The sequence below is a fragment of the Littorina saxatilis genome, linkage group LG12 (genome assembly GCF_037325665.1).
Source record: "Littorina saxatilis isolate snail1 linkage group LG12, US_GU_Lsax_2.0, whole genome shotgun sequence".
Lineage (NCBI taxonomy): Eukaryota > Metazoa > Mollusca > Gastropoda > Littorinimorpha > Littorinidae > Littorina > Littorina saxatilis.
This window is the reverse complement of record NC_090256.1, coordinates 38,651,330-38,673,590: the sequence shown is the minus strand read 5'-3', so window position 1 is coordinate 38,673,590 and position 22,261 is coordinate 38,651,330. Positions and strand designations below refer to the sequence as shown.

At 40.7% G+C, this 22,261-nt stretch overlaps 1 protein-coding gene and 1 long non-coding RNA gene across 2 annotated transcripts in view; both read left to right on the top strand.

Moving 5' to 3' along the window:
- The first annotated feature begins 230 nt into the window (after nucleotides 1-230).
- LOC138981888 (uncharacterized) lies at nucleotides 231-5,522 on the top strand. The gene is made up of 4 exons (XR_011460729.1): nucleotides 231-268; nucleotides 933-1,017; nucleotides 1,179-1,981; nucleotides 4,059-5,522. It is a non-coding gene; the product is annotated as an uncharacterized lncRNA (long non-coding RNA).
- A 5,884-nt stretch (nucleotides 5,523-11,406) lies between these two features.
- Nucleotides 11,407-22,261, top strand: part of LOC138981887 (uncharacterized) — an 18,768-nt gene continuing 7,913 nt past the window's right edge. The window contains exon 1 of the mRNA XM_070355029.1: nucleotides 11,407-11,655. Coding sequence (XP_070211130.1) covers nucleotides 11,455-11,655 — 201 coding nt within the window. The 5' untranslated portion in view covers nucleotides 11,407-11,454. The remainder of the gene's footprint in view (nucleotides 11,656-22,261) is intronic.

Below are 22,261 nucleotides of genomic sequence, written 5' to 3'. Positions count from 1 at the left end.
TGGTACTTTCAGTTCCGGCTGTTGTCATCAATCTACCAAAATAAAAGATCAAACGGAGTTTTCGATTTTTATTTCATGGTTCAGAAAAATATTGCTTATTTTCTGAAGTCAACCGTTTTAGCGAATCTTTCTTTGATTCTTAAAAGTCATTTCAGATTTTTGAAAAATAGTTAACGGTTAGTAATTACCAATATATCGTAAACAAACATATCGATAGGTTTTGGTAAGAAGACACAAGTGCGATGAATGTGGTACCAGTATTTTTGTGGTAAGTAAGGATGCATTTCTTTGCTGTAAGCACATTTACAATGCACATTTAATCTGTTTAGCAACATAAACGAAAGCATGGTACAGTGCCGCTTGTTTGTGGTCTATCTTTTCGCGGCAGATGCGTAACAATTAGGGTCTCAGTTGGAAAAATCTGCTCGGAACCAGAGCAGATTTGGCTTGGGTTCTTTGAGTGTGAATGATCGACGAGTGGCTTGACATTTTTAACGAATCATTACTGTAGCCTACTTGAAACCATCATCTGTTTCTGAATTTGTCATCAGTTATGATTGAGCAGTCTCATAGGAATCGTCCATAAAATGTTAAACCGAAAAAGGGCAGACGATTCTGAATCACACAGGCTGCTGTACAAAATCAGATCTAAAACGATATTTTGAACTGCGACGTCTGCGTAAATGCCCTGTAACAAAATACCCTGTCCTGGTCATGTGTATACACATCAGCTTCTTTTGGGAAGATCAGTATTTTATATTAATAATAATAATGGACATTTATTAATCGCCGTTTCTCACAAGAGCTCACGGCGATTTACATATTAATTTCTGCCGTGTGAGATGGAATTTTTTACACAATATATCACGCATTCACATCGTAATCACAAATACAAGATTAGAAATAGTTCTGAAGATCGCCTTTGATTTCAGTTTCAGCGGCAAACTAGCAGATCTGTCCAAACCAGCATCGTTTCATGGTTGAAACTTTAATAATCCCAAATAGATCTGAGTGGGGGTAAGTTTTATAGTATTTCAATTTTTTACGGCAGTTTTATTTAAAGATAGTGTTGTGGATGTCTCTGGTGAAGACTACAGTTATATGAATTTTTTGTTGTAATATTAAAATGATTGTTCTTTATTTACACAATTGAATAATTTGTATTTATTTGTTTGCAGATGACGGCATAATGAGTGCTCCAAGAACATACGCCTGCTGGCATTTTGTGTCTTTTCTGAAGACGTCGAGGCAAGCAGAAGTCACGGTCCTGGCCACACACACACAATGACATGAACAAGAAATGATATTTTTTCATGGCCATATCCAGTATTAAAACTTTATTACCATGCAAACGCAACGATTAGAATTTAGAGAAGGTCATCGGTCACACACACACACACACACACACTGGGCGGATCCGGAGGGGGGTTCCAGGGTTTCCGGACCACTTAGGAGCCGGCCTTTGTATTCTAAGTGACGATTTTGGAAAGAAGTTGGCTAATTAGTTTGCTCAGGTTGCGCCAGATCGATCAATTGTCCTTGTTGTGATTCAAATTTTTCTTCTTAATATATTTACTTTTTTGGAAGGTGTATTAGGGGATGTTTCTTGGCTCAGATTGATCCATTTTCCTTGTTTTTATCAACAAGGAGGTTGAACGCTTCGCGTCTTCAACTAAACGCTTCGCGTCGTCAAATTGTCCCTAAAAGAAATTTGGAAACTCCCCCTTAAAAATGATGTGATCCGCCCCTGCACACACACAAATAGAGAAGTAATAAATGGATACAGTTTTTCTTTATTTAAATTACAATCAGATGTGGTCGTAGAACAGGCACTGTAAACAAAACCTAGCATGATATACCACTTGTGTGATGTTTCGGTCAATATCTTTATTTTCCTTTCAGAAATACATTGGCGTTTTGAATGTCAAGGGAAGTGATACAAATGCTGCAGCGGGCTATCAAGAACGCGAAGGCAAACAAGGTAAATACCTACTTCTGACATTAGTTTACTTATTAACTCTTTCTATACTGGCCATTATCTCCCCAGTCTCTCCCCAGAAACTGGCCATTTGCATGGGTTTGCAAAAAAATTCTCAAAAATAAACAAAACAAGATGCAGCCTTCAAACTCATAGGTTTTATTGTGAATATATTGCTAAAACATATGCCAAAGTTTGGTTTCATTGTTGTGAAAAAACATAAAAATATGATGTCCAGAATTTATGGGTATATTTTACGCAATACGAAAAAGGGGGTATGTATTTTGACTTAGAAGCATTTTTTCTTATGAAGGCTCTGTTTACTTGTATGAAGATTGTGCTTACACAAAAACATAACAAATACCAACTGATTTTCCATTTGGTGGTCATGTAAGCATTGTGAACATGTCCGAAAAATCTGATCACACACCATGTGGTCGACATGCAAACCTGAACAGCCAGTGTATGGTGGCAGAGTTGGAAAATAGGCCAATCCTTCATCAAAAACCGAAGAAAATCGTCATTGTAATAAGTTTGCTTTATTCTAAATCAAACGACTAGGATAGATGACAGACACAACGACAAACACATTCAATTCTATGTAAAACATACACAATGCTCACGTTAACAAGCTAGCCATAACAATGTGCCCATCGTGCATGAAGTGTGGCTTTGGTCGGATCAGTAGCCGTGCTTTGTCTGCGATGCTAAACATGAAATTTTGTAAAAGCGACGATTTAGCAATGTTGTTGTTGCTGCTGCTGCTGTCTGTTCTTGTCACGACATCTCGCCATATAACAGTTTTTTCCCTCCTGATTCTGAGAAGAAGCTGTTTAATTGTGATATCAGGCCTAGGAACCCCTGATTTTCACTTGGAGCATTCTCAAAGAAACTTAGCGTATGTTAAGAAAAATGAGTGTACTCCACACTTTGTCTTTTGTTGTTCGTTGTCGTTGCATGTCTACCGTTCCACAGCCACCTACTATAAGTGCAAGTGTTAAATGACGTATTTCCACAAAAGACTGCTTGCAGAGAATCATGTGATGCCAATGACAGGTAAGGACATGTGGTAATACATACTACGTTTTGGAACCAGGGAAAATGCAGCACAAATTATTTATCAACCAAATTGATTGACTTGTGCACCATGACAAAAGTTTTCTTTGATCCATGAAAGGTCTTTTGCCAGAAAAATTGCTCTGAACATCAAGTACCCTGCAAGTTGTCACACATTTACATTATTGAAATAAAAAGAAAACACACCAGTAACCAGGTTAGGTACGTTAATATCTATAATCAATATCTCGGCACGTTACTGCCTTCTTCGGGATGGTAAGCTGAACATTATTGAACAAAATAATCGGTTTAGATTGTATACTTTGATTCCTGAACGAAGAAGCAGAGGTACTGCATACAACTAGGACTGTAATATCAGCTTTTGCCTGAAACACACACACATACACTTATAAAATTAATGCAATGTCATTGTATGAAGCCAGAACAATCACTAACTTACATAGTTGGGCACACAATTACCCATCACTGAACAATAAATCGAAGTCTGGTGGATTCAATGACTAAAGCAGTAAAGGCTTTGAAAAAACCCTCATCACAAAACATCCCCCCCCCCCCCCCCCCCCCCCCCCAAAAAAAAAAGAAATAAAACAGGTTGTGTATATAGCGCAGTAAATACCATGCAGGTACAAGCAAAGATTTGACAGTGATTATCCTTGTTTTATATAGCACACATGTTCTAGTTTTAATCTCTCTCTCTCTCTCTCTCTCTCTCTCTCTCTCTCTCTCTCTCTCTCTCTCTCTCTCTCTCTCTCTCTCTCTCTCTCTCTCTCTCTCTCTCTCTCTGGAAAGTAATTTATTGACCTGTGGGTTATTTGCGTTTGTATACACATTGGTGATTCGTAAACTATGTTGAAAGAGATTGCCAAACAATATTATATGGGGTGTCTTAAAAAAAATGTATATCAACAAAATCTGTCATTATTATCAGGCACACGGTTTTAACAAAGCTATGTCACAGAATGCAACATAAGTGGCTTAAAAAGTCGTGTTTTTGTGTGTGCAGGATATTCGCTAGGACAGGACCTCAAGCTGAACCAGCACAACAGCGATGCATTCTTCCATGGCTTCCACAAAAGACTTTCACCTATAGCGGGCATTGCATACAGATAGTCCAAGGAAAGTTAGGGTTACCCTAACCCTCCTTAGTCACTTCGTTGTTTAGATTTATCATTAAATTTGTTACCATTATGCAGGAAAAATGTAGAATAAAACCAGGAGAGCTTTCGGTAGAAGATATTTCCTGTGTCAAAAGTTAATGCTTATTCTGATTGATGGGTGCTCCAAACTAAGTTATTTTGACTGCCTTATTCGAATTCATTTCCAAGACAGGGCTGAGAAGTGGAGAAGCTTAGTAGAGTATCGTAAAAATTGTCTGGGTGTTTAACTTTATGCAAAACTTTCGAATATGTCAGATTTTACTTTAGAGATTTTAAATACTGTTAACTGACAGAAATGCTATAACTTCTACACCAATTGACTGGATAACTTCATATTCAGCATACTTAAACTTGATTTTATGCATGTGCAGTTCACAAAGTGGCAAATTTGTAGGTTAAATTATCTAACTTTTGCATCACCAATCCTAGCTGTAACTGCATGCTTTCTTCAGGTCATCGATAGCCTGGGGGTTGAAGGGGATGTTTTTACATACTCAGACATTCAAAATAATCAAAAAGGTAAAAGCCTGAAGGGTTTAAATTAGGTAAAAATGGCTACCGCTCAATGTCAAAACTCGTTCTGTTTAGTCGACCCCCGAATTTGGAGAAAACAATTAAAATTGCACAAAAGTCAGACCATTCAATTTACAAAATTGCCACTTACTGGAAAGGCAGAACATAAACTGAAGTTAATGAATACCATATATAAAATAATTGGTTCAACAGATGCAGAAGTAATTTGCATGGTTGTGGGTGTCCTTTTTAGGGGGGTCAACCCTGTAGAAGAGACGATTTTCTTTAATTATCAATCCGTAATATATTGTTTGTTATTCATACAAGATTAACATTGACAAATACTTCAAGACTCCTCATTGATCTTAAGAAATGTTGTGGGTTTTTTTTGTTACTGACTGATTCACTTTCTATTCACTTTACTCTACATAAGTCACGACAAGAAAAGCAAGGGAGGTAATTTCTTCGGAAGAGGTAATTCTCTCCCCTCAGATCGATTGTTGTAGTTTGTTTGATTTTGTTCCCTTCTAATAAGTATTATTTAAAATAGATCTTTACATCTTGATGTGAAAGGCGCAGTACCCCCCTCCCCCCAGGATGTTAAATTCTAGGTTGTGTCCATGTAAAATCCTGATCCTAGTCAAGATCCGAGTTGGTTTTTCATGCAACTGTGCCTCTTTATGCCACTCAATTAGACATACTTTGCAATCCATCATTGCACGAAACTAAGTACAGGAAATAATACGTTGTTGTCATGTTTTTAATATTACATAATAAAATAAAAAATGTCACAACTGGTTTCGTGTTGGGCTTTCTCTCTCTGTCTGAATCTCATAATTACTTCCTTCTGAGGCCTGAAATGTGTTGCAGGCATTGTTCAGCTTACATTTATTGTTACAATTTTTGTGGATATGTTATTAAGTGTGTCTGTGTTTCTATCATTCGTTATCAGTGTGGTTAAAAAAAAAGCACACGTCAAAGTAATTTACCCTTCATCATTATCAAAACATGCAGATACAGGTAATAAATATTTGTGATACTTTAAACAAATACAATGTTTGTTTGTTGCGTCTTTTTTTTTTCAGAGCAAACACACATCGTATTTGTTCAAACGTGTATATTCTGCACTTTCTAATACCCTGCATGGATCTCCAAATCAAGAATAATGAAAAGTTGTCTAATAGCCCTGCAGCACTCACACGAACATGATAGAAGCTTGCATGCATGCACCCAGGCTCGCTGTCTTCGGCTAAAAGAGCTTACCGTTGGATCTTCGCTCAGACAAATGTAGCTGTCTTGTCCACTTGCTCCTGTCGCATAGATCTGCAATGTGCAACATCATCTTTGATTAATAAGTCTGAGGCACAGACAAACACACACGCGCGCACATTTGCGAGAGAATGCACGTCAGTCTATTCAATCAAACAGTATAAAAACATACCACAGACGTGGTGGTGGAAACTGGACATTCGCCGTATAACAAACTCAAGAGATTCATTTGTGTGTGTGTATGTTTAATCAAAAGTTCATCTTGGGCACATTCAGTCTGTATTGTAACAGGACCCATCCCGTAAAACTTCGAACAGATCTATTAAATTCTGAAATCCTTGACAAGTTTTTTTTCCAATCATCTGTATCTGACCGAAGTAAAAAAAAATAAAAAATCAGCCAGTACACGCATCTACCCCCTCACACGACAATACATATGTGGCGAAAAAAGGAATCGAGAGGGGGGGAACAAGGAATAAATTAGATCCAGAAATAATTCCACTTCATCATTCCAAAATTCAAGTGTGAAGTGATCGGATACTGTGGTAAAGATACGTGCTTAGTATCACAACTGAAAATACAAGCCCTAGGGTTTTAAATCAAGGAAACAATTAAAGTTAAGGAAAGATCAACAGAAATGTCGAGAACATGTAAAATATTGTACTTACAATCCGTTTCGCTCTTCGAATAATAATCTCCCAGTCAGCCTCGTGCTTACGACTTCGACAAGATGTTGCCTCTCACGCTGAGCCAGTACATTTGGAGTGAATTCAAAGGCCAGAGATGCAGTACAAGCACATTAGTTAGATCCAATTCATTTACATTGCTACCTTGCCCAATATATGTCTATTTCTGTTGGTAACATCACACATGTGGCAAGCAGTGCTTGTTGCCGACTCTGCTGGGACAGGCAGCAGACGATTTTATTTAGGAACCAAATTCTGATTGGTTAAAACATAAAACCGGAACTCAAAGTACCACTTGTTCTTTGGAAGTATCAAATCAAGAACAGATAATCAGGTAAATCTGAAATGGGTTCAACACTTTTAAAAAATCGTAGTAAATCAGAAAACACAGTAAACGATGGAAAAATCGTCCAGTGTCGCTTCTACAGGTCTATACTTGGACAAAACATAAAGCAATTCAGTAAAGGTGACACTTCAAAATGTCTGTTTAGTTACACTTTAAAGGCGCACTCCGACAAGGTCAAGCGGTCTGACAAGACGAATGGGGTTAAGACTTGTCAAGGAATCGAACTTCGGTCACTGGCCGACTCAACTCCAAATGGAATTCAGAAAATGGCCGATCGTTTCAATACTGACAATGCTCATTTTAAATGCGTTCGGATTCACGCACTACGGTCACACTTGCCGATAGAACTCTCAATAAAAGTCAGACAATGTCCGTCTGTCCACTATAAACACCATTATGTCCATGTTCTTGTCAATGTCTTGTTATTTCACGAATTAAACGTTCCAATAGCTTTTAAAAAAAATCTTTATTTAACAATGATTACGATTTAAGATTGAAGCGGTTCTTGCAATTCGTCGCGATATAACCTTCGTGGTTGAAAACGACGTTAAACACCAAATAAAAATCTGTTCTTAAAACGAACAAACACACAAGACAAAACACACAACATCCAATAGAGAGGAGCTCTAAAAATTTTTTTTTTAAACACTGCTACACTACTATGATACTACTACTACTTCTACTACTATTGCTTTTGCATCTGCTGCTGCTGCTACTACTACTACTACCACAACCACTACTACTTAAAACTACTACAACTACTAGTAAGGGTGACCCCCAAAAAGGAGTACCCAAACAAAACGTCATAAATTGAACAAAAATAAAGCAATCTTCATAAAATTTATTTACACACACAAGTAGCCTCTGCATGATTTGCACAGAAAATGTTAGCGTTCTAGCTTGTCTTTCAGGAAAGTTATGCTCATTCTACAGAGCATGCTCCAAATTTAAATCCCGGATTTAAATCCCCCAGATTTCTATCTTTGGGGGTTCCTGAAAGACAACGTCTACAGGAACAACCCACAGACAATCACAGAACTCAAGAGAGCCATCACAACAACCATTCGCGGAATCTCGCAAGAGGAGTGTGTGCGGGTGATTGATAACTTTGCGCGGCGAGTTCAAGTTTGCCTGCAGCGGCACGGAGGCCATTTGGAGCATATTCTGTAGAATGAGCATAACTTTCCTGAAAGACAAGCCAGAACGCTAACATTTTCTGTGCAAATCATGCAGAGGCTACTTGTGTGTGCAAAATTTTTTTATGAAGATTGCTTTATTTTTGTTCAATTTAGGACGTTTTGTTTGGGTACTCTTTTTTTTGGGTCACACTGTACTACATTTACAACTCCTCCTCCTCCTCCTCCTCCTCCTCCTCCTCCTCCTACTACTACTACTACTACTACTACTACTACTACTACTACTACTACTACTACTACTACTACTACCAATGAGAATGACACTTAGGCAATGTAGCGCAAACTACAGAATGATTTGGTACTCAGTCACCGAGGTACACACAAGTGGCTGTTCTCGAGCACGACTGCCGCTCTAAAAAGCGTGACACTGGCCACAACGCCAAGCTGTCCCGCGCTGTACTTTGAATATAGTATAGTGGGTCAGCATCGCACATCACTTTTGCCATTGTCACCGGACACAAATCCCATTGCCCCTTCTACCTCCCCCCCTCACTATCCCTTCCCTCCCCTCCCTCCCTTCTGTCTAGACGACACCTACCCTACGGAGGGAAGAGCTGGGACAGGGGAAGTGGGGGTGGGAGAGGGTGGAGGGGCTGTGTCCTCGACCCTCATCCTTCTCTTACAAAACAGAAACAGCTGAGTGCTTTGGATACTGGGAACATGATCCCCCACCCTCCTATCTCGGTGAGGGGAAAACGCTAGCTGCTTTGCCTCTCATTCACTCATTTGCTGTTCTCCTCCCGTGGTGATAAGATATAATATTAGTCGTTTTTTGTTCAAACTGTGTCTTTTTTCCCCCTGCAACGTTATATCTGTTGTACTGTTGATCATCAGCATCGATACACATTTTTCAAATTTTGTTCTCCCTTCGCGGAATTCGTTGATCATTTTTGTGTTTCTCCCTTCGCGGAGTTATACTTTTTTTTTCTTTCAATTCTTGTCTCCCTTACCGGTAACAGTTGCGTTTTGTGTCGTTGATCAGTTCAGCGAGTTTGTCGAGGAATACCAGCAGTGTTTTTTTTGTTGCCATGTCGTGCTACGAAGAAGAAGAGTTTTGTGATGAGAAAGGTAGGGGTGATCAGTGCTTTTTGCATTGTGTGAAACTTCCTAGTTTCTTTTTTTCTTTCTTGTTGTTTGGAGTTTACTCTTCCTTTCTTGTTCTTTATTTCAGTTTCTCCTTTATTTCCTCTTACCAAATCTACTTGCCCTTTGTCTGCTTTTTACATTCAGTCAAGTTTTGACTAAATGTTTTAACATAGAGGGGGAATCGAGACGAGGGTCGTGGTGTATGTGTGTGTGTGTGTGTGTGTGTTTGTTTGTGTGTCTGTGCGTGTGTGTGTGTAGAGCGATTCAGAGTAAACTACTGGACCGATCTTTATGAAATGTTTACATGAGAGTTCCTGATAAATGTCTTTTATGACGTCATATCCGGCTTTTTGTAAAAGTTGAGGCGGCACTGTCACACTCACACCTTCATTTTTCAATCAAATTGATTGAAATTTTGGCCAAGCAATCTTTGACAAAGGCCGGACTTTGGTATTGCATTTCAGCATGTAGGCTTAAAAATTAATTAATGACTTTGGTCATTAAAAATCTGAAACTTGTAATTAAAATTATTTTTTATAAAACGATCCAAAATTACTTTTATTTTATTTTTCATCATGTTCTGATTCCAAAAACATATAAATATGTTATATTCGGATTAAAAACAAGCTCTGAAAATTAAGAATATAAAAATTATGATTAAAATTAAATTTCCGAAATCGTTTTAAAAACAATTTCATCTTATTCCTTGTCGGTTCCTGATTCCAAAAACATATAGATATGATATGTTTGGATTAAAAACACGCTCAGAAAGTTAAAACGAAGAGAGGTACAGTAAAGCGTGCTATGCAGCACAGCGCAACTGCAACCGCGCTAAACAGGCTCGTCACTTTCACTGCCTTTTGCACTAGCGGCGGACTACGGTCATTGTGAAAAAATGCAGTACGTTCAGTTTCGTTCTGTGAGTTCCACAGCTTGACTAAATGTAGTAATTTCGCCTTACGCGACTTGTTCGTTTTTAATTTTCATCTGTTGTAGACTCGATGTTGTTGCGGGAACCCCTCCTGTTACTTCGAACGAATTTTGGCTCAAGCATGTCTTATTCATGGTGACATAATTGCACACAGGACAGGACTCATTGTAAGGTTTGAACGATAGTTGCCATGCAGTGAGTTCTAACCCGTCTATGCATGCCGTTTTGTCAGTATTGGCGTTAACCGGTAATTACCGGTATTTTACCGGTTGAAATGAAAAAATACCGGAAAATAATTGGCTGCCGGTATAACCTACCGGTTGATTTTTAGAACTACCGGTTTATTTTTGCTGGTAAAACAACAAAACCAGTCCTCTGAGTTGGACTCTTACTGGTTCCAACGACCAGCCCACCTTTTTTTCTGAATAGTTTTCATCATAAAAGTTTGTGTACCAGTTTGAAAAAATATTAGCGCCATCACTGTTTGTGTTGTTACATTGGTGGTGCATGCTTTGAGTATTTTTTAATACGTTGAACCTCTGTACTTCCTGCAGTTCCCTCTTGGAATTTCTGTGCGGACAAGAAGATTCACATAATTGCCCAACCTGTACAATTACAAGTGACGAGGGTGAAACTCCGCTCAATGTGTTGCCTACAGATGTGTCGGCAACAAAAGTATGGGAGCATACGCTCTTTAAAAGTTATTAATATTAGTTCACCATATTGTGCTCCTGAGCTGTGGTTTGTATTTGTGTGTGAGTAGAAAGTATTTCAAAATTCGAAACGCTCATATAACGTCGTTGTCGTCGTCGTCATTTTCATAAGCATCATCATTATCATGATCATGATCATTGTCCTCATCCTAATCCTAATCGTCGTCGTCCTCCTCCTCCTCCTTCTTCTCCTCACCATCATCAACAACAACAACGACAACAACAACAACAACAACAACAACAACAACAACAACAACAACAACAACAACATCATCATCATCATCATCAGCAGCAGCAGCACCTGCACCAGCAGCAAATCCAGCACCAGCACCACCAACACCAACACCAACGCCAGCCATTACACAAATAAATTCTTTTCAGAAAATAATAAAATCTCCACAAAATGAATAAAATCCTGATTAACATCAACCTTCCCTCTGTTTCAGACAGTTATCCCTTGAACACCACCAACGCCAAAACCGCCACTGCAAAGACTACCGCAATGGAAGCGAGGCGGAACTTGTACCTTGGGGCCGCGCTGGCTCAGTTGGTGTTGGTTCTGGCGGCAGCGATGGCGATGGGGCGAGAGGAGGAGGACACGGACAAAGGCTTCAACCTCTTCTTCCAGTCCAACAGGGAGGAGGTGCAGGACGTCCCCATCACCTTTGATCCTCCCTTGCCCTCCTGGCTGGCGGGAACTCTGGTGAGTGAGTGTGTGAGTGAGTGTGAGTGTGTGTGTGTGTGTGTGTGTGTGTGTGTGAGTGAGTGAGTGTGTGTGTGTGTGTGCGTGTGTGTGTGTGTGAGTGAGTGTGTGTGTGTGTGTGTGTGTGTGTGTGTGTGTGTGTGTGTGTGAGTGCCTGCCTGCCTGCCTTTGTGGCGTCACGCTTTTTGGATTGGTCATTAGCAATGTTGGTCTGTCTGCAATGTACAATGCTTGTGTAAACCCCTCATAATGAGGGTGTCTTAGTGACGGTGTGGCTTCACGCTTTTGGGGATGTTAGTATCTATCTGTCTGTCAATTACAAATCGAGTGAAAACTCTTCACATACAGAATGTGTGAAACCTTCCGAAATTGTTTCCTTCTCGATGTGGTCTCAAACTCACTGGCCTTTCCCTGCTTAGGGCGAGGTCTGTTTCAACATATTTTTTGTTGTTGTTGCTTAAACTCATCAATCCAAGTTAATGAAGGATCATCTAATGTTTACCTCATCTGATTTTTGTGTGCGATTTTTCCAAGAACAATTAATCTGCGGGTGACTTCCGCGATAACTCTCAACGAGAGTACGTCATCAGCAAGATATGCTGAGTTCAGTTAGCTTTAAGCTTACATAGTATATATCTTTTCAATGATCAAGTTTATGCTCGAGCGGAAAGGCAGTGGCATAGTTTGTGGCACTTCTTCTTCTTCCTTCTTCAGCGTTCGACGATGGTTTGTGGCACTAACTCTGTGCACATATTTTTTTTCGGTGTCCGGCTAACTGTAATTAAGCACTGCCCAAAGCAGGCTAACATGCAGCGAACGTTTCAAATGACTAGAATGCAGGTAGACAAAAACATATGTATCGATTGGAGATTGGATTTCCCTTCTTTGAGTCATGTGACGTCAGAGGCCGACAAAACTTTATAATTTGGCTTTTCAGGTTGACCGAAACTTCAAAGGAACTCAAAAAAATAAACGTCATGTGTTTGATTGCATGTGTGTGTGCTGTTCAATGTTAAAACAACAACAAAGTGAGTACATGACGTGTGTTTTGTAGTTCCTTTGAAGTTTCGGTCAACCTGAAACGCCCAAATATGAAGCTTATGTGTTTGATTGCATACATGTGGATTGCATGCATGTGTGTGTGTGCTCGTTCAATCGTCAAAACAACAACAAAGTCATAAGTACCTGAAAGGAATTCGATCGATACATAAATGTTATTTGCGTGTTTGACCAAAATATGACATTTTACACAGATCTCGACAGTCATTGTTCACCTCGACCGCTAGCGCGGTCTCGGAGAACAATGACTGTCTCGATCTGTGTAAAATGTCATATTTTGGTCAAACACGCAAATAACGTATAATATTTTGCTGATAAAAAGACTTCGCGACGTCAAATTCGGGCTCAATGAAGGAAGACTCGAGGAGCGTTGACCTTCAAATTCAAACAATTATTTTGCTCCACAAAAATCTTGTTAGTGTAAGGTGACTCTTACACAGGTGCGATGTAGTTGGTGGGGGGTTCTTGTTCGGGGGATAGATGGTGACGACGGGAATGTGTTTATTTTGCGACACACAGATACATGTCCGTGATGAGATGAAGAGATGACACGTGTCTTTCACACATTATCTGCCGTCAGAATGTTCTGCGCACAGGGCGGATGGCGTGACATATTTTTTACACCCCCGGTATAGGGGTGTGTATAGGATTCGGTCGATGTGTTTGTTTGTTTGTGTGTTTGTGTTCGCATATAGATCTCAAGAATGAACGGACCGATCGTCACCAAACTTGGTGAACAGGTTCTATACATTCCTGAGACGGTCCTTACAAAAATTGGGACCAGTCAAACACACGGTTAGGGAGTTATTGGTGGATTAAGATTCTACAAGGACTTATAGAGGGACATATTAATGGTCAAAGGGAAATAACCTTCTCAGTTGGTGGCAGTGAGAATGGTAAGGACGGGGATGTTTTTCCTACCTCGGAGGAATTTCTTGTTTGTTTGTTCGTTCATGGGCTGAAACTCCCACGGCTTTTACGTGTATGACCGTTTTTACCCCGCCATTTAGGCAGCCATACGCCGCTTTCGGAGGAAGCATGCTGGGTATTTTCGTATTTCTATAACCCACCGAACTCTGACATGGATTACAGGATCTTTTTCGTGCGCACTTGGTCTTGTGCTTGCGTGTACACACGGGGGTGTTCGGACACCGAGGAGAGTCTGCACACAAAGTTGACTCTGAGAAATAAATCTCTCGCCGAACGTGGGGACGAACTCACGCTGACAGCGGCCAACTGGATACAAATCCAGCGCGCTACCGACTGAGCTACATCCTCGCCCCATGCGTGACATATGATAACGGTTTGTTCAAAAGTGTATAACTGGAGATGGCCTACGTGACAGCGGCAAAAAAAACACAACTGAGCCGGCGGTAGGAAGACCGTGCAGATCTATATCATCCAACTTTTCGTGCAAAGCGGCGGGGTAAGCGACGGTCGAACTGACCTAATTCACACGACATAGTCTGCCAACGGGCCTTTCACTGAGTCGGGTTGCACAGTGAGCTTTGCCGTGTGTTTTGCATCTCACAAAAATAGAGAATACTACATGGCTTGCTGTGTCGTACCAGATTTACACGAGTTTAAAAAAAAATATTGAACTGCGAGCAAAAGCGAGCTGTTCACTATTTGAAAAAGCAACGAGTGTAAATCTGGTACGACACAGCAAGCCATGTAGTATTCTGTTTATCCTACATACTGCACTTACGTGTATTTTAGTGAAAATGTCCTGCAGTCGAGGCAGCTAAATTGAAGACGCTTGTTTCGGAATCTCGATCTCTTCTAAAGCCTCGTGCAATCTATTACGTCAGAGCAAAGAAACGTCACTCTGAAAGTGTGGCGTGACGTGTTAGTTCTAAAGATTCATCGATGGTAATTAGCGAGCGCAATTTTTGTTTCTATAATGACGTTTGTCTCGGTGACTTTGGCATCATAAGCAGTGAAAAAACAGGTCCCTGCCAGACTTGCTTGACATGACCTCATTTACATGATATACACACGTGTGATTTGAACGATTATTATCTCACGGGTGTCTCTCTCACGTATGTAGGATAATAGGCATTCCTAAATGTTCCACTTTCGACAGATATCCGCATAGGTCAGTGGTATAGCGCTGTGCTGCGGTTCCTGAAGTCGCTGGTTCGAGCCCCGCCAATGCTATCATTTTTTATGAATCATGCGCGCTTTTCCTGTTCTGTTTATATAATATGCTATTTTTTTTGGGGGGGGCTGGTCCAAATGGTGTTCGTCTTTCAACACAGGCACCACTGTATATACAGTAATACCGTCGTTTCAAATACTTTGCAACTACACATCCACAAGGAAACAAACAGCTACCAACAAAATAAATGTGTTTTAATTGAGGCAATACAAAAGTCTGCAGGGTTAGCATCGAATTACTTCGACAGAATCTCGTTACACAGGTCTATAAGAACGGCATCTCTCGCAACGAGTCACCGAGTCGCTCATCAGTCATGTTGCCTAAATACAAGTCTTTCTGCGTCTAAGCCTGATCTAGATTGACAATTTTGTTTTATCATATCTGATTAAAATGCAAAAAGAATTGACATAATACCAAGGTATGTTTTATACCTCAAAACATTTACACTTAGGGGGTTGCTTCAGTGGTTGGCCGCAACGAATTCCGCAGTGATCAATACCAAATCAGTACCTGGCGAACGTTGGTCAGTATTGCAATTGATCACCAATAATGCTTTGGAATGAAAATGAATAGAGTAAAATAAAACAAAACAAAGGAGAGTAAAGAAACAATTAAAAGAATACCGCGCTGACAGGGTTCGAACCCACGACCTGCCGACTCAAAACGGAGTACGCTAAACGTTGCGCTACAGAGACATTCTTGCATTAGGGGGAAAAAATCAACTAGTAATCCAAAAAAAGTCAGAGGCATAGGCACCCGATATTGAACTCGGTACATTGCAGAAGAGGAATTTTTTTTCGTGTTTCTTTTCTAGAGTATTTAAAAAAAAAAAATTCGTCCGGTAGACACTCGTTTTCATATGATGTTGATAATTATTATTCTTATGGTGAGCTTATATAGCGCGAACCACAATTAACTGTGCTCTCCGCGCTTTACATATTAATTTCTGCCGTGTGAAATGGAATTTTTTTACAGACAGACAGACAAACAAACATTTTTTACACACAATATATAACGCATTCACATCGACCAGCAAACCTCAAGCCTGTTAGGCGAGCATTCACCTTTCGCGGCCTTTATTCCAAGTCACACGGGTATTTGATGGACATTTTTATCTATGCCTATACAATTTTGCCAGGAAAGACCCTTTTGTCAATCGTGGGATCTTTAACGTGCACACCCCAATATAGTGTACACGAAGGGACCTCGGTTTTTTTGTCTCATCCGAAAGACTAGCACTTGAACCCACCATCTAGGTTAGGAAAGGGGGGAGAAAATAGCGGCCTGACCCAGGGTCGAACACGCAACCTCTCGATTCCGAGCGCAAGTGCGTTACCACTCGGCCACCCAGTGCATGTTGCGTCCACATTTATGGGCAGTGGACGTAGAACTCTCGTTAGCTATTCGAATTTTCGCGAATGCTTGTGGTCACTTTGGTGCAATGGAAAATGGCAGAGGACCAGATTGAATTACAGATGAATGAGCTTCGAGGCAATACATTCAAAGTGGTTACAGAATTTTCAAATTCCTCTTACTTTAAAACACAACTTTCTCAAACGTAAACATCAACAGCGGCTTGCTATTTTCTCCACGTGACTTATTTTTCTACGCTACGTTTCATCTCAAACATGAGTTGTAAATTATCATTGCATAACGTTGCAAGTATTTCTTTAAGATAGAAATTGCCACTCACAGGAGAAGTAGTAGAAGAAGTAGAAGAAGAAGTAGAAGAAGAAGAGGTCTAGAAAATCAAAACTAAACTTTAATTTTACATCTGGCCCTAATCTTCTGTTGAAGTCATCAAGAAAGACGCTCGATTCTTTTCCCGTATATTTGTTGTTGTTTTCTGTTCCTGAATTACAACCTCAGCACCATTGTGGCTGATTGTGACTGCTCCCAGTCTTATATAAGCAGTATTCTATAGTGCGCTCCTTGTACAAAAGAAGTGATCTAACGTGTATATAGGTGCTTGCATCGTAGAAGTCCATTTGTGGTCCGATCATGCGCTAGTCTTTACTTTTGAGGTCCCGGGTTCGATCCGCTTCGATGGCAATTTTATTTTTACTTTTGTCTGAACTCGTAATTCTTGTATTTTATTCATTTGCTTCATTCCAAACGTTTTGGATGATGTAATGAATCGAAATAATCCAAAAATTGCATAATTATTAAGTACTTCCAGCGGGACAATTTCCCCAGAAAGAAGAAATGGGGGTCCTTAACGTCCTCACAGGAAATTTTCCTTTTAGGGACATGAGTTGGTGATACGCTAACACAATTTCCCCAGAATTTCCCATCTATATATATATACGACTTGTGTCTGTGTGTCTGTTCGCGATGCACGGCCAAAGTTCTCGGTCGATCTTTTTCAAATTTGGAGACCGTATTCAGCTACACCCCGGACACAACCTCATCGATGAGATATTTCAACACGTGCTCTCAGCACGCAGCGCTGAACCGATTTTGGTTTTTCTGTAGATCCACTATATCCATTCCCAGTAACTCTTCCTTATCTTCTCCAGTGTTTTGTTTTGCGCGTTTATCTCCCTTCCTTCGTGTGGCGTCAATCCATATTCCCGTTACTACGTTACTATTTTTAGAAGGTCACTGCACTGTCCAGAACGCTTTCCTTGCACCCGTAAGTTGTCCTTACTGTAAAAGTGAAAAGGTCGAATCAATTTATAGCCACGCGAAAAATACACTGTCATCTATCTCTATATATTTATAGATATAGATATACATATATATATACGGCTTCCCTGTGTGTGTGTGTGTGTTTGTGTGTGTGTGTGTGGGCAACACCTGTGGATTGTAGAGTTCTGTTTGTGATGTGGTCTGGCGGCTTTGGTGTGTCTGTATGTTCAGGCCTTCCTTCGAGAAGCCATAACAGTTATTCTCAATCCCGTTTGAGTGGACTTCGCCTTCAAAGGTGATTGTGGTGTTTCGGCACTCGGTTACATTTGGCGTCGTCGACAGCGATGGGACTCGACATAAAATGTTCAGGCCACTGAATCATTTTCGTGCTGTTCCCATTCCACCTGGGAGGGACCTAAGCTTGGCGGGTTCATGGTTCGGAACTTTGGGGACAAACTGTTCATTCAAAGGGGGTCGAGTGTGACAGGGAGACTACCGTCGCCCTTCACAGCAGACTCTGCAGAGTTGTTCGCCTTAGAAGTTGTGGGCTTTCCTTGCATGTACCCGTAAGTTGTCCTCACTGTAAAAGTGCAAAGGTCGAATCTATTTATCGAAAAATCCACTGTCATCTATCTCTATATCTATATATATATACGACTTGTGTCTGTGTGTGTGTCTGTGTGTGTGTCTGTGTATCTGTGTATCTGTGTATTCGCCATGCACGGCCAAAGTTCTCGATGGATCTGCTTCAAATTTGGTGGGCTTATTCAGAGAGACCCCGGACACAACCTCATCGATGAGATATTTCAACACGTGCTCCCAGCGCGCAGCGCTCAACCGATTTTGGTTCCACCTCAGCTATCCGGGCCCCCATACCGACACACCAAAGCCGCTACACCACATCACAACGCCAAAGTTCTCGCTGGATCTTTTTCAAATTTGGACACCGTATTCAGCTACACCCCGGACACAATATCATCGATGAGATATTTCAACACGTGCTCTCAGCGCGCAGCGCTGAACTGATTTTGGTTTTTGTGTTCATTTCACCATTATAAGTAACTCTTCCTTATCTTCTCCAGTGTTTGGCGTTTATCTCCCTTCCTTCGTGTGGCTTTCCCGTTTGTAAGTTACTATTACTATTTTTAGAATGTCACTGCGCTGTCCACTGCGCTGTCCACAACGCTTCCCTTGCACCCGTAAGTTGTTCTTACTGTCAAAGTGAAAAGGTCGAATCAATTTATAGCCACGCGAAAAATACACTCTCACCTATCTCTATATATTTATAGATACAGATATGCATATATATATATACGGCTTCTCTGTGTGTGTGTGTGTTTGTGTGTGTGTGTGTGTGGGCAAAAACCTGTGTATTGTAGAGTTCTGTTTGTGATGTGGTCTAGCGGCTTTTGTCTGTCTGTATGTTCTGGCATTTGAGAAGCCACAGCAGATAATATAGGGCTAAGAAATAAGCTCTAAAATTCTCAATCCCGTTTGACAGGACTTCGCCTTCAAAGGTGATTGTGGTGAACCGCCACGCTGTCTGTCTCTGTCTCGCGATTCACCCCGGCGAAGCCGGGTATTCCTCTAGTATTTATATATATAGATAGATATATACGGCTTCTGTGTGTGTGTGTGTGTGTGTGTGTGTGTGTGTGTGTGTGTGTGTGTGTGTGTGTGTGTGTGTGTGTGTGTGTGTGGAGGCAACACCTGTGGATTGTAGAGTTCTGTTTGTGATGGGGTCTGGCGGCTTTTGTCTGTCTGTATGTTCTGGCATTTGAGAAGCCATAACAGATAATATAGGGCTTAGAAATAAGCTCTAAAATTCTCAATCCCGTTTGAGAGGACTTCGCCTTCAAAGGTGATTGTGGTGAACTGCCACGCTGTCTGTCTCTGTCTCGCGATTCACCCCGGCGAAGCCGGGTATTCCTCTAGTTATATATATATATTTGTTTAGTAACCTTGGCTTTGGTGAAAATGTAATGCCCTATAGGTAATACTGCGACTACATGTAATGATGAGAATAAGAAAACGTACAAATCACAAATACGAACGGGGCAACCGACTAGCCTACAAATGTTCGTTCGATAACTCGGGCACGTGGAAGGTATGGTTGCAGTTCAAGTATAAGACAGTGTACACACGTTTAGGTCGAGAGCCGCGGTGGCGGCGTGGTAGTACGTTTGCTTGCAGATCCGGCGGCCTCGAGTTCGAGTCCCATTATTGGCAAGTCTTTTGTAAAACATTTTTTCTAAATTTTTCAACTGTTTCTTCTTCTCTATATACTTGTATTTTTTCTTTTTGATTTATATCAAAGGTTTTGAGTCGTGTATTGAAAATCGAATATAGTGCGTGAGTGCCCTATGAACAGCTTTCCCACAATCCCGTATTCTATTTTTAGTACGGGATATCCCCAAGAAAAGGTCAAAGATCATATGTATCATCGCGTGTCGACTTCTGGTAATAGTAGTGCAATACTTCTAGTATAATAGACTTCTGATTGAAGGGACTTTAAAAACCAAGAACCAGCCAATCTTTGATCAAAAGAATGATGACAGAAAAAAATAAAATGGTCACAGAAAACAGACACAATGACTGTTCTTTTGGTTCTTTCTTTGGTGTCTGCAAACTTGATCTGCCATTTAAGGTCATCCACTTGTACATCTGGCACACCTTTTGGATAAAAGATTTCATTAACAGGGATCACATGACCGCCGCTCAAAGAAGGGTACCCCCAAAATCGACGTGACAAATACGGAAGGGACCAATGAAAAATCTCCCCCCGCGGGTTAGGGGGAAGAATTTACCCGATGCTCCCCAGCATGTCGTAAAAGGCGACTAACGGATTCTGTTTCTCCTTTTACCCTTGTTAAATGTTTCTTGTATAGAATATAGTCAATGTTTGTAAAGATTTTAGTCAAGCAGTATGTAAGAAATGTTAAGTCCTTTGTACTGGAAACTTGCATTCTCCCAGTAAGGTCATATATTGTACTACGTTGCAAGCCTCTGGAGCAATTTTTTTTATTAGTGCTTTTGTGAACAAGAAACAATTAACAAGTGGCTCTATCCCATCTCCCCCCTTTCCCCGTCGCGATATAACCTTGAACGGTTGAAAACGACGTTAAACACCAAATAAAGAAAGAAAGAATGAAAAATCGACAAAAATCATAAAAGACAAAACTTGTCAACTTTTACATACGAGGGGGGAGTCCAATCAATCATCTACCCAGAACATTTTGTTTTGTTAAGCTACCTTGCGTATTTTGTGTGTTATGCTATTCCTACCGATTCAGGTGTCGATCGTATGAGCGGTCAAAAACGGGAGATTTTGCGTCAATGACAAAAAGCGCTGTATTTCAGCAATACCACAGCTGTATGGTCCCACTGACCACGCATACATATAGTTGAGCTACGAGATTGAAAAACGAGAACACAGCTAGGCAACAAAGAGAGGCGGAGGCAGAGACAGACAGAAGCTTTTGAAAAGAAGGGCAGTGACCTTGCCTTGCCCGACACGTCTCTTTGTTAGGTCCATGCAGGGGATTCTACTTCTTCTTCTTCTTCTTTTGTGTGTGTGTGTGGCTATATGGACTACTGGTACGTGGCACTGGTGACCCGCACATCATATTCACCGTCCATGTAGGCTGAACACAACGTTGACGCGCTACACCGGTTTTTGTACCCCAGCCCTGAAAGTCCAATAAATGGTGTACTCGCCTTTGGCTAGTGATTCTGAAAATTGACTAGCCAGAGAGCAAACTTTACTAGCCAAACCAACAGTTGTTTCAGCAACTATACTCGCATTTGGCGAGTAGGTGAAAATGTCTACTCGCTAATTACATGTTTGTACTCGCCACTTTCAGGCCTGTACCCAACACCTTGTTGCCTCGCAGGTCATGATTTGCACAGAGATCCGAATAGCTTGCTACTGTATCTCTGATTTGCATGACTGTTGAGACCTGATTGTCTCTGATTGTTGGAGGTCTTAACAGCGGGGTTCCACTGTACTTCCACTTTTCTCTCTAGTATCAAATGATCCAGGTATTCAGTCAGAGGTTTGCGAAACGCTTCAACTTATTCAGACCAGTTCTTCGCTGTTTTGGACTAGAGCAGCGAAACTAAAGGGGGAGTTTACGTCCTCACAGAAACTGTTTCTATTAGGGACATGAGTTGGTGATACAGGACTAGAGCATATTCTCAAGCGTCCATATATATGCTACATCCCGTGGACGTGCTACACGGTTTTTGTGACCCGCATCTTGTCACACTGAGCCTAGCATCGCATCCTTAGTTACGAAAGCTGATGAACGATATTCAAATCGGAAACAGATAGACAACTAACGTTCCAAAATCTGGAGAAAAAACCCCTAAGGGTTCACGAAACGTTTGTCTTCTCGTTCGTGTGCGATTTAAAGAACTTTGCTATCATGTACTTTGGATTGGAAACCGAAACTGGGTACAGCAAAGATTAATTTTATCCTTGTCATTTTGTCCAAAAATTGCCGATCTCCCCGTTTGCAATTGGAGTGTTATGTCCCTGAAGAATTCATTAAATTCGGATGGCGAATCAGCTTTTTGTGCCAGGTATTGCCCCCATATTCTGTAACAATGCACATTCAATATAATGTTATTACTGCCTTTGTTTGTTTGTTTGTTTGTTTGTTTGTTTATTTATTTTGTGTGTGTATATATATATATATATATATATATATATATATATATATGCGTGTGTGTGTGTGTGTGTGTGTGTATGTA